The 13,173-nt window shown below is 38.3% G+C and overlaps 1 protein-coding gene across 1 annotated transcript; it reads right to left on the reverse strand.

Moving 5' to 3' along the window:
* Window positions 1-298: 298 nt before the first annotated feature.
* LOC139856166 (NEP1-interacting protein 2-like) lies at window positions 299-2,605 on the reverse strand. The gene is made up of 4 exons (XM_071845414.1): window positions 2,486-2,605; window positions 2,242-2,393; window positions 1,329-1,412; window positions 299-656 (listed from the first exon to the last, which is right to left on the reverse strand). The coding sequence occupies exons 1-4, from the start codon at window positions 2,565-2,567 to the stop codon at window positions 360-362; spliced, it is 615 nt and encodes a 204-aa protein (XP_071701515.1). The 5' UTR covers window positions 2,568-2,605; the 3' UTR covers window positions 299-359.
* Window positions 2,606-13,173: the final 10,568 nt, after the last annotated feature.

Raw genomic sequence — 13,173 nt, forward strand, 5'->3', positions numbered from 1 at the left:
ACAAATATTGTTTGACATTTAGCATCCCTGAATTTAATTTATATTTTAGATTTCGATAATCTTTCTTGAAACTATTATAGTCGCTTAACCTAGACAGAACATTTACCAAACTTTGATAGCATCGTTGGATATTATGTCGAGATTCAAATATTTAAAAAATAAAAAATAAAAAAGAAGAAGAAAATAGCAACATCAATGCTTTTAGTAACATCGTACGCAACTGTCTTATGAACCATTCGGCCAAACCACGTGCAAATCATAAAGTAAATTTTTAATTTCAAGTATAATGAGTTTCGTTTGCAATTCTAATTTCCAAAATATGACAAACTGGTCCCTTACGTTTTTATTTCACTAAAAGGCTACACATCCCTTCTACAAATAGGGCAAGAACCTTGCCTAATTAGCCATTCATCTATGCATTTTAAGTGAAATACGTGTCTACAACTTGGTAGCTTTCTTCCTTCTTCCTCGTTTTCGAAATCTTGCAAACAAATTGCGCAAATTGTCTCCTTGCATTTTTCGTCTCTATGAATCGCTTTCCATGAGTTATCGAATGTGCATTTTGGTAATTTGTTTATTGCGTCTTTGGATAATCCTTTTGCCACATTGTTATCAACATCGAATATGTCTGTAAAACCCATCTCGGTAGCACTAGTCTGTATGGAAATACAAAACCGAGTTATGAGCAGCAGTGGTGGATCTAAAAATATTATCCAATAGGGCAAAAAGTTACCACAATATGTGTCTACTTAACAAATTCAATTTATTCACATTAAACTCACATATAAAGGTCGAGGACAGCTAACTTCACCGTAGAGTGATTATACAAATGACTCGTATACTAATATGAGTGAGTGGAGCTAAAAAGGTATATTATGAATAGAGAAAGATTGAAACATTTAGAGGAGGCCAAATGACTCTTATACTCTGTTTACTCTGTTCCCTTGTAAAACTTAAGCTAATGTAAAAAGAATGTCACAAATTGTTAGTGAAGTAGTAAGTACAGTTATAAATGACAAAAAATTGGTCTTAGCATCAACAAGATTAAAGTATCTTCAGTGAAAGATTCCTGTTGTTTTTATTATATCTTCAAAAAAATAAATAAAAATCAAAACAACTAAACTTTCTTTTTTTATACCAAGTATTGAAATTTGGTTTTGTTGTACACTTTCCGGTCCCTTAATTTTTTTTTTTCCCGGTCCCTTAATGCTTATACAAAGATTCAAGAATATATTGACTACTTTTATCATCGAAACAAATTACAATAAGACCAACCCCACCACGTGTACACATTTTCATTGTATTTATAGAAATGTTTTAGAAGTTACCTGCCATTGATAAGCTTTAAGTACAGCAGGACTCACCCACTCGATGAACACTTTCCCATTCAGAAGACTATCTAACAGTGCCACCTGTGTAAAACCACCACATGTTTATTACCAACTTCCATCAAACAACAACCTCGTATTTCAAAATAATTAAAAGATGACTTAGTGGTTGACGTTTACACAAGACGTCTTATATTCAAACTTTACCAGCAACACATCTTTTGGAAGACCAGAGAAAATGTCAAAAATGATAAAAATGATCACATAATAATTTAGTTAGACCAACTAAAACAATACTCGTCCCGTTTGAGTAACCTGAGCAGAAAAATTGAATTCATTTATTGATTTAGTTTCAATAAGCAATCGGAAAAATAAGACGAATATGTACAAACATATTTTTCATGTTTATGTTACCCGTAATAGGGGAGTATTTTTTACTCAGATATACACATACACGGTTAACCGAGTCGTCTTCGAGCATAGGCAACATGAGCAACCGACCAGGGCCCAAAAATTTAGAAGGCCCCAAAATTTTGAATTTTTATTTGATAATAAAAAATCGTCGAATAGTAACGTAAATTAAATAAAAAAATTTCAAATAAATATTTGATAATAAACAATTTGATACGGCAGTCTTGAAAACTTCTTTCGTATTGATCAAATTTAATATAATCTTTTTATCTTTATAAAAAAATTTAACGTGTATAATGGTAAATTTTTATTTTCGTTCAAGGCCTTCTAAATTGTTGAGACGGTTCTGACGGTTAATATACACATAAACGGCTAACCAAGTTATCACACAATAAACAGATAAGTAAAAAATTTCATGTTCATGTTACCCGTATGGTTAACCAAGTTATTACATAACCGTCTCTGACAATGAAATGGATGTGTGTGAGGTACATAAATAAACCTTAGAAAAATGTTCGCCATTAGCGGTCATTTCAACGAGCTGCAATGCTGTGATCGCACCAGTGACTGCACCCACACCCGCACCACGAACCATTCCGGTTTCTGTCGTTTGCCCTTTTAATGCGCCAATGATTATCCCAACAACCGCCCCTCCTGCACCCAATATTCAAATAATATTGGTAAAAACTTCACAAATAAATCAAAATTTATGTGTGATATTTATTGGAATAGATAATAAAGCAAACCTAAAGCAACGGTACAAGTGAAGATAGTCATGAAGACTATGTTTATAACATTTAAAACAGGCTTGAGTTGAAAATCAGCCATGAATTTGGCCGGAATAAAAGGTGGCCGGGATCGGTGGGATAAACGTAGAGAAATGGGAGTGGATTTTGGCATTAAAAGGAGAAGGGAAATAAGCATTTATAGCAAGATAAGAGTAGAGAAAACAGGGGAGAATGCATTTAATATTAAAGATAGTTTTCAAATTAGGTACAATTTTTGAACTATAGAATTCTGTTTATGTTATAAATGTAGATGAAATAATAAATAATACTTCGTATTAAATATTAAATTCTAGTTGCACAATTGGCATCAATTTAGGTGTGCAAAGATGAAAAGGAAAAAGTTACATTTCTGTATTGCCAAAAATGCATAATATCATTTAAGTTTTATTAGCATTGTTACTGTTATGTTATTAAAAATGAAGAGGACCCTTGTCGCGACAAAGAGTGTCGTTCTACTTGTGCGGTTTTTAAAAAGTTGATATAATGCTAAGGTGTTTAAAGGGGGCAAAGTTGATAAAAAGAAGTTGTCGCGACAAAGAGTGTCGATCTACTTGTGCTGGTTGTAATATGGCCCCGGCCGATGATTCAAGGAGGTTTTATGATTGGTGGTTCTTGTTAGTTTAATGTAATGATTGATGGTTAGGATATTGCTTCTTTACTGTTTATGAGGTACGCTATAAATTTGGTTAACCTTGAATTATATTTGTTCTCGTGCAATTACTCTACTTTGCAACGGATCCTTTGTGTCATACGCCGATTTCATGAAGTTTTATGAACGTTTAAGGTTGGTGGTTTGCATTGAGTATTTTAAGATTTGGTTGGTGTTGAGTATTTTGAGATTTGGTTGGTTTTGATTTTGGTTTTGGTTTTGGTTTTGGTTTTGGTTTTAGCTTCTAGAGTAGGTTATAGTTTGGTTTCTCCGTTTCGTTTGTGTGAAAAGCTAGATGAGTTTGTTTTAAGCTATAGTGGTTTAGTTTAATTGTAATCCCACGATTGTAATTCTTGGAAGTATCATGGTGTAGATGAATTTTTTTAAAACAGCAGTACAGGATCACCCACGGAGGACTTAATCACTCACGCGTTAATCTCCCGCAGTCGCATAACTCGCCCCCAACTGCTGTATAGGAGAAAACCCGGCCAAATCCGAGGGCATGGGCGATAAACCCCCCCCCCCCCCCCCCCCCCCCCCCCCGCAAGGCGATGTGCGGTTGGCCACCCTTTGGTGAAATTCAAAGGTAAATGGGCGACCTTGTGTGCAATGTTGCACCTCACGGGAGTCGAACTCCTGATCTCTCGCTAAAAGAGGCAGACCACTATCACATGAGCTACAACACAAATCATTTGATGATTTGTTTCAGTTTCTTACCTTTCATTTCTTGTTTTTCGCAAAAAAAAAAAAAAAAAAAAAAAAAAAAAAAAAAAACATTGTTATTAAGGTGTCGTTTGTTTTAAGTCTCCAGATCTTATTATATCTTATCTATGCGCGCCCACATACATTTTTACTGCACACTGTTTGTTTTTCTGAATACATAGATAAAATAATATTTTGTTACGTCTGCAAACTCGTAGACCTAGAAATATGCTTCTAAGTGCTGCAGACAACATTAAGTTATTTTACAGACATAAAACGAACAGTCTTCACTATTCAACATATAGACCTTCAGACCATATCTTCATTACAGACATTGTCTGCTGATCTTCAAAGAAAAACAGCACGTGAGTGTTTTATTTTCAAAAATTAAGAATATTTATATATTTGATGGTAGCTTTTATACAAACTCACTCTCCCGGGGCAGCATATATATATATATATATATATATTTGATGATAGGTTTATTAAAAGGTTAAACGTGAGAAACATTGTCGAACAAACATAAGGACTAAAACTAGTGTACAATCTAAAACATTCTGACATACAATTGCTCGATTCTTCTTCACTACATACGACTCAAATGAAAGAGCGCGATAATTTTTTTTAAACGGCAAATTATATTTAAAAAAAAAACAAAAAAAAAAACCTAGCAAGGAGCTCCAGATTGACCTAGGGGGTTTCCCTCGGATCCATTCAGGATTCAAACCCGGTCCACCTACCCCTCGAAATGGTTTAAGGATCGGGTTCCTGCAATGCGATTGGAGTTTTCTCCCGAAAGTGCGTGTGTGCATGGCAAATGAGAGTATTCGATGCCTACTGTTGCATTTCAAAAAAAAAAAGAAATACAAGGGCTTTTGGAGCCATAAATTCCAATTAGAAACTAGATGACCCTTGTTTTTAAGCCAATTAAAAGAAATCAACCGAATCGAATCAAACATCATACATTTTCTCAACGAAGAATCATTAAAAACTATGCTATTTCGGAACCTCCAAACTACCTATAGAAGAGTAATTAGAATCGCCATCGCGCACTGTCTTTCCTAATTTGTAGCACACACGATCCCATCTAGCCATATAGAAACATCAGACTAATTAGAAAGAGCGTGATATGACAACGAAACTTTAAAAGAAGGTTTTAACTCCATTTAGAGTGCATTTCTTATAGAAACTTTAAACTTAAAGCTAGATTTTGAAAATAAAATTTATAAGTCTCGGTGTTCTCTCCCCCTTCAAACTAGATTTTGAAAGTAAATATTATAATATGACTTATGGCTAATCCGAGCTCTCCATCGGTACGTTTCAGGTTTAGTATTGAAGTGTAAAATTACATAAATATTCAAATTATACTCGTAATTAACATGTAGTGATATAAAATATAATATACATAATAATACATAATTACAGAAACAAATTATCTATATAATCAATTCGAGAAATTGCAATTGGCTTTGTTCATTATTGTCGGCTAATTTTGTCTTTTAAAAGCTCCATTTTTTAGAGTACATATATAGTAATAGTTGTAGTATCTAACACAATTGGTGGGGTTTGACGTGTGATTTTACAAGTGGGTGGTTGCGGGTTCAAGATACGGGTGGGGCTTTGATTTTTTATTTTTTCTAAAAAAATACAAATTTGACAAGATGTATACTATTAGTTCTAAATATGTAACACCCCGTTTTTCTCCGTACATGATATATAGGTGTATTGTGTAGGTACGACTAGAGTTTGAAGGATTTGAGACGTGTTCGGGTGTTAAAGTCTTGTACGCGGGAGAAGGGATCAGGTCGAGTTTTGGGTCGCGGCGCGACAAACGAGGCCGCGGCGCGGCATTCTATTGAAATTTAGATCAGAAGTTAGTTATAAAATGATCCCAGACTTAGTCAAATGTCGCGGCGCGACATTTAAGGCCGCGGCGTGGCATACTGCACGAACTGGCACCAGATTCTTGTAATTTTAAATGAAGTTCAAGGGCAATTTGGTCTTTTCGCGTTTGAGCCAGATTTGAGGATTTAACCTCATCCATTCATTTCATTTCTTATTTTTTTTTCCTTTTTCTTTCATTTTCTCCCAAGAAACTCAAATACCCCAAGTGATTCAAGTGGGATTTTGGAAAGGAAGAAGCGGGTTTTGATCTTTGGCGTAGTTGACAAGTTTGTTCTCCTCGTTCTTAGCTACACGGTGATACTAGTGGTAAGCTCTAACTTCGAAATTCGTTTTTGTGTTCTTCATTCAAATTTAGGGCTTTTGATTGTATGATTCATAGATGGAACCCATTTAGTTGTTAATTGGAGATTAACACCAAGATTCGGGTTTGTAAGTGTTAGAGGCGGGTTTTGGGTTGGTTAATGATTTAACCATGTTTAAGACTTGAGGATGGTGTATAATCACTAGTATTAGTGATTATTGATGTTTTGGAGACTTTTAGGGTTCTTGTGATTGACTAATTTTGACTAGAGTCAAAATTAGGGTTTGTTGAGGATTATAACCCGAATGTCGATTCAATGAGGTTTGTAAACTTAAAATGGATTAAGTTGAAGTATAAAACCGAGTTAAACATGTTTTGGTGTCAAAACTTGTAAATGGTGAGATTTTGACCTTATGGGTCAAAATTAGGGTTTATGGGCAATTTTGAGAACGATAAGTGTTTAACACTTGTGTTCGGGTTTAATTGGCATATTAGGACCATTATCACTTGTGTTAGTGATTATTGGTTAGTTTGGGCGCGGTTTGTACTTGGAAGTGCATTTGGGTCGAATTTGCACTAAGTGTCAAATTGGGTTGGTTTGTAAATCCAATCTAAGTGTGTTGTTGAATTTGTGATAATGGAATAGGTACTTTCCATTGACGAGTTGCGGATTCTTGGAAGCATTCTTCAAGGCGACAAGGTGAGTATTAATATCCTATATGCATATGTATGTGTAGGATGAGCGCGGGTCGGGTGAAGGGGATCTCGGTTATAGAGCTCACTTCTCGTATAGGTGGAATTGTTGGACTTATGTATAGGTCCAATTGGCACGGTTGTGCGTTTGGTTGACCACGTTGGCGAGGTGCACACTTTGTGTGTACGTTATCACATGGGCGTGTGATGTGGACTTATATAACCCCAATGACGAAGGGTTAATATAGTGAGTGGAATGATTATACATGTGTGTATATAATGTATTTACTTGTACGAGGTTCGATGTGGGTTTAAGTTCGGGCGATCGATACAATATCGGGTCAATATATGACATGGGTTTAAAGTTTGGGCGTTCGATACCATGTCATATAGGTGTGTGTGTGGGCGTGTAGTGTGGGTTCAAGTTCGGGCGTTCGATACCACATTACACGTGACGGGTGGGTTTTAAGTTCGGGCGATCGATACCACCCAGGGGTTAGTGATATATTTCGTTGTACACTAACGGTTGTTGGGAACACCGATGGGAAATTCGAAGTACCATTCCCTTGTACTTGGTTAACCATGGTTATTGCGTTGTAAGCGTAAGCATTTTATGTTATTCGAGTTATATATATATATATATATATATATATATATATATATATATATATATATATATATATATATATATATAATTTTTTTTTTTTGTATACGTATAACGCTGTTTTGTCGTGATATAGCTAACCCTCCGGGTGTAGTTTATTGGAATTGTTCACATCGTTGTTGGTGAACTTGTATTTTGTGGATGTATCTTTAGCTCATTGCTTAGTGATCTTACGGTATGCTTAGACTAGCTTGCTTTTATGCTTGGATGCCCCGGTATGCGGTATTTGGATATTTGTGTGGCGTGTCCATTTTATGCATATATATGTATGTAGTATATTCTCACTCACTAAGCGTTAGCTTACCCTCTCGTTGTTGATATTTTTATAGGTTCGCATGCTCGGCAGCTCGGGTAAGCTTGGGGATTAGAGATCTTGGCTAGGTTGCTTAGAAGATCTTGTTTTTGTATTCGATTAGGATTTGGGTAGCGTAGTTTCAAATCACCATGCTCGGTTTTGTTGGAAACTAAACTAGTCGGGTCATGTATGTCCGTTTGAAAAATTAACTAATGTATTAAATGTTTTAAGGTTTATTGAACCTTCTATTGTATTAAAGATGTTTATGGAAACACAATTGGGACCTAAAGTATTATTTAACGCGTATTAAAAGGAAAAATTTTATGGGCCGGTTTTAATACGGGTTGGGTTGGGTTGTTTCAAGTGGTATCAGAGCATGGTCTAAGGGATTTAGGCGACTTGAGATAGGTGCTTAGACTTAGACTTTGGTGCGTGTGCTTATTTGCCGCGGGACCTGTAGGTGAACGGGTCGGAATGGGTTTAGTTAGTGCCTTGTTTATAGGTTGACTAACGTTCATATTAGTAATGCGGATATTATTAATATATTATTTGTGTTGTGGTAATAATTCTCGCGTGTGTTTGTATCGAGTAGAATTTTGGTTGTGTTTGTTTATATCATCGAGCGAGGCGGTCATTGTACTAACGAGTCGATGCGGCGTGTGTGCATAATAAGGACTTGCAAACCTTATTACGGGTGCAAATCGTGTCTAACAAGTGATGTACGACGCGTGTTTAGCAAGATGGACCGGTGTGGAGTGTGTGTTTTATACGTTCGTGATCTAATCGCTTTGCATTCCTTAGAATGGCGACGGGAAGTGGGATTGAGACGAACAATGCTGAGTTTAACACTAGAGTTGCGGCCGCCGTTGCGGAGCAAATGAGTGCGTTTCGAGAAGAAATGGATAGGAAGTATTCCAAATTTCGGGGTAGTAGTGAAATGGAGCGTTGTCTTAAGAGCTTCATGAGGACTAAACCCCCGATGTATGACGGGAAACTGGATCCTTTGGTAAGCACAACTTGGATCACGGATGTCGAAGGGTGTTTTCGTACTATTGAATGCCCTCCTGAGAAGAAGACGAGACTCGCTACTAGTTTGTTGCGGGGTAGGGCAAAGGATTGGTTGGATGGTAAGATTGATCTTGTCGGTGGTGAACCTTCAAGTGAGAGAAGGGTTGTTTCGTATGGTGCTCCGAGTAAGAGGACTAAGGGTCCGAGTGTGAGCACGGGTGGTACGCAGACGGGTATACCGGATTCTAGTGCATCTAGATGTTACAATTGTGGGATGAGGGGTCACAAGTCTTGGGAATGTTCGGTACCAAAGGGTGATGGTATGGTGTGTTTCAATTGCCAAGAAGAAGGACATCGTAAGTCGGAATGTCCCAAGTTAGCGGGGACGGGTGCGGCAAGGAGACGTAAGGTACGTTTCATTTTAATAAATATGTCCTTTGATTATTTATTAAGTGCCATTGAATTTGAGTTTGTAAAATGCCTTGTGTTGTGCATATTGTTGTTATGGGTGACGTTCCTAATGGAAGTACCCTATGGTGATGTTTTGATTAATGGGCGAAGGGCGTAAGACTTGGTGCAACCAAGCATTCCTTAGTATTTGAGAATGTTTCTACCAAGCCATGGAAATGGGTTTTGGTGTTCGATTGTTAAGGGCGTGTTCGCTATAATGTGGAAGTTGATGAACCATGAGGTTCGTCGGGTGGATTGGAACCCGAAAAAGAGCGAGTGTTTGATCTCGATGTATGTTGGTAAAGGAGTCTACGTGACGCGACATTAGGTGCCTCTTTTATACCTACTAGCGTGGTGTTCGACTCCGATTGTGTTGCGGTTACATTGTACTTAGGGTACCGAAGTGAAACCCTTAAGTACATGAGTGGTCGGGTGAAGTTTGACAAGCTATAGCAATTGGATGATTGCGAGGGTAGAGTTATGTAATTTGCGGTACACTTTTCGTTTGAAGTGTTAAGGATTGGTTGAAATCCTTCATGTGCTGAAGATTGGAGCGAGATGTAGTGATGGGTCGTGTGAACCCAATTGTTGGTAAAGTCTACCTTTGGTAGCAATGTACGGTTGTACAAAATGCGGTTATGGAACGTAGTTCCAAGTGGGGGAGTTACTCTCCCGCACGAGGAAATTTTAGTGTGAGATTGCGGATGATGCTTTTGATAGATCCGAAATTCGTGTCGGGACCTAGTTTTGGTCGATTTGTAGTAGAGTACAATTTTGGTTAAATTGTACTTATGAATTTGGATTTGAAATATCACCGGGGGTGGTAATGTGGTGAATCTCGTTGGGAGATAATGGGCGTATTTGACGAGCAAGGTGAAATCCCTCGGTTAAGGGATGTGTGTGTCGGGTTCTCTTCTAAGAGAAATATTGTTTTGTGCCTATGGGCGTGATAGGTGGTTCTTGCTCGATCTTGTTAGCAATGTTTTATGCCTACGTATGGTTCGTGTGTGGGAGATTCCAAGTTGAGTGGAATGATTCTATGTATGCGTATATACTTAGTTTGCTTGTTGTATTGTGGCAAGTGCTATCCAATGGCGAGGATTCACTTTTCGTTGACCACGGTTGGAATGTGATAAGTAGTAAGTGTTATCCGTTAGGATTCGCTTTTCGTTGGCTACTTGTTGGTATATGGAATGCGTTTTCCGTTAGGAATCGCTTTGGTTTGGCCATGTGTGAGGCATGTGACGAGTGATTAATGTTTGACTTATCGCTCTTCGTCGGTCACATGTAGGTAGTTGGTTATGTGGCGAGTGATTAACGTTTGACCTATCGCTCTTTGTCGGCCACATGTGTGATTGAGGTAAGTGTTAATGTCTCGGTGGCACTTTTCGTCGGCCTCGTCGGTCACGTGCGCGTTGCGATAGTTGGTGAGTGGTTAACGTATTTGACCTACCGCTCTTCGTCGACCAACATCGAGTCGAATGTCGACGTTGCGTATTGTTGTTGATGTGTGATCTATTGGGTGTTTTATACGCCAATGGTGGGGTCGTGAGGACCATGTTGTATGATTAGTGATGCGATAGCCGTGTTTCGCTCACATGTTGCTACGGGTGTGACGATAGTCGATTTTGTACACCTTGGGATTAACGTTACCATAGTCGTTTTGGGCGTTATCGGTCTTAACCGTTTGTTAGGATGTTACGGTAGTTGCGTATTGGTCGTATTGCGCACTACAAGGGATGTTTAGTGATTGGTGTTATCCGTAAGGATTCGTTTGGTTCGATCTTCATCGTTTCGGGTTGTTGACCTTAGGTTGAGACTTGGTTGTTTTTAGCGTCGTACTCGGTAAGGGTATGCTAAGGAATTGATATCTCGATACGATATTGGTTGAGTTTTCCCGATGTGAGGGATTGAGTTAGTGCTAGTGCTCGGAATTATGGAATTTGATAAATCGCGGGTGACGATTTAGTTGTTAAGGGTAACTCTTTGAGAAGAATTGTCTAAGGGATCGTTGTAGACTTCGGTTGTTGCGTGTATTGTACGTCTCGGGATGCGAGCAAGTGTGTGACTTGTCATTGGATTAACCTCCGAGTTAGTGAAATTGTGGTAGAAGATGGTTTGAAACGCATGTTCGAGGACCATTGAGTGTGGGTCCGTTTGGGTTTGTGACTAGGATCACGAGGACGTGATCGAATTTAAGTGGGGGAGAGTTGTAACACCCCGTTTTTCTCCGTACATGATATATAGGTGTATTGTGTAGGTACGACTAGAGTTTGAAGGATTTGAGACGTGTTCAGGTGTTAAAGTCTTGTACGCGGGAGAAGGGATCAGGTCAAGTTTTGGGTCGCGGCGCGACAAACGAGGCCGCGGCGCGGCATTCTATTGAAATTTAGATCAGAAGTTAGTTATAAAATGATCCCAGACTTAGTCAAATGTCGCGGCGCGACATTTAAGGCCGCGGCGCGGCATACTGCACGAACTGGCACCAGATTCTTGTAATTTTAAATGAAGTTCAAGGGCAATTTGGTCTTTTCGTGTTTGAGCCAGATTTGAGGATTTAACCTCATCCATTCATTTCATTTCTTATTTTCTTTTCCTTTTTCTTTCATTTTCTCCCAAGAAACTCAAATACCCCAAGTGATTCAAGTGGGATTTTGGAAAGGAAGAAGCGGGTTTTGATCTTTGGCATAGTTGACAAGTTTGTTCTCCTCGTTCTTAGCTACACGGTGATACTAGTGGTAAGCTCTAGCTTCGAAATTCGTTTTTGTGTTCTTCATTCAAATTTAGGGCTTTTGATTGTATGATTCATAGATGGAACTCATTTAGTTGTTAATTGGAGATTAACACCAAGATTCGGGTTTGTAATTGTTAGAGGCGGGTTTTGGGTTGGTTAATGATTTAACCATGTTTAAGACTTGAGGATGGTGTATAATCACTAGTATTAGTGATTATTGATGTTTTGGAGACTTTTAGGGTTCTTGTGGTTGACTAATTTTGACTAGAGTCGAAATTAGGGTTTGTTGAGGATTATAACCCGAATGTCGATTCAATGAGGTTTGTAAACTTAAAATGGATTAAATTGAAGTATAAAACCGAGTTAAACATGTTTTGGTGTCAAAACTTGTAAATTGTGAGATTTTGACCTTATGGGTCAAAATTAGGGTTTATGGACGATTTTGAGAACGATAAGTGTTTAACACTTGTGTTCGGGTTTAATTGGCATATTAGGACCATTATCACTTGTGTTAGTGATTATTGGTTAGTTTGGGCGCGGTTTGTACTTGGAAGTGCATTTGGGTCGAATTTGCACTAAGTGTCAAATTGGGTTGGTTTGTAAATCCAATCTAAGTGTGTTGTTGAATTTGTGATAATGGAATAGGTACTTTCCATTGACGAGTTGCGGATTCTTGGAAGCATTCTTCAAGGCGACAAGGTGGGTGTTAATATCCTATATGCATATGTATGTGTAGGATGGGCGCGGGTCGGGTGAAGGGGTTCTCGGTTATAGAGCTCACTTCTCGTATAGGTGGAATTGTTGGACTTGTGTATAGGTCCAATTGGCACGGTTGTGCGTTTTGGTTGACCACGTTGGCGAGGTGCACACTTTGTGTGTACGTTATCACATGGGCGTGTGATGTGGACTTATATAACCCCAATGATGAAGGGTTAATATAGTGAGTGGAATGATTATACATGTGTGTATATAATGTATTTACTTGTACGAGGTTCGATGTGGGTTTAAGTTCGGGCGATCGATACCACATCGGGTCAATTTATGATATGGGTTTAAAGTTCGGGCGTTCGATACCATGTCATATAGGTGTGTGTGTGTGTGGGCGTGTAGTGTGGGTTAAAGTTCGGGCGTTCGATACCACATTACACGTGACGGGTGGGTTTTAAGTTCGGGCGATCGATACCACCCAGGGGTTAGTGATATATTTCGTTGTACACTAATGGTTGTTGGGAACACCGATGGGAA

This window comes from Rutidosis leptorrhynchoides, chromosome 6, assembly GCF_046630445.1.
Source record: "Rutidosis leptorrhynchoides isolate AG116_Rl617_1_P2 chromosome 6, CSIRO_AGI_Rlap_v1, whole genome shotgun sequence".
Taxonomy (NCBI): Eukaryota; Viridiplantae; Streptophyta; class Magnoliopsida; order Asterales; family Asteraceae; genus Rutidosis; species Rutidosis leptorrhynchoides.

What these genes read in the sequence shown, in the direction of transcription:
- LOC139856166 (XM_071845414.1), bottom strand. Translation starts at nt 2,567, where the DNA reads ATGGCTGATTTTCAACTCAAGCCTGTTTTAAATGTTATAAACATAGTC. An exon ending in CACTTGTACCGTTGCTTTAG is followed by an intron (nt 2,394 to 2,485) that starts GTTTGCTTTATT and finishes TATTGGGTGCAG; the next exon opens with GAGGGGCGGTTGTTGGGATA. An exon ending in ATGGCGAACATTTTTCTAAG is followed by an intron (nt 1,413 to 2,241) that starts GTTTATTTATGT and finishes GGTTTTACACAG; the next exon opens with GTGGCACTGTTAGATAGTCT.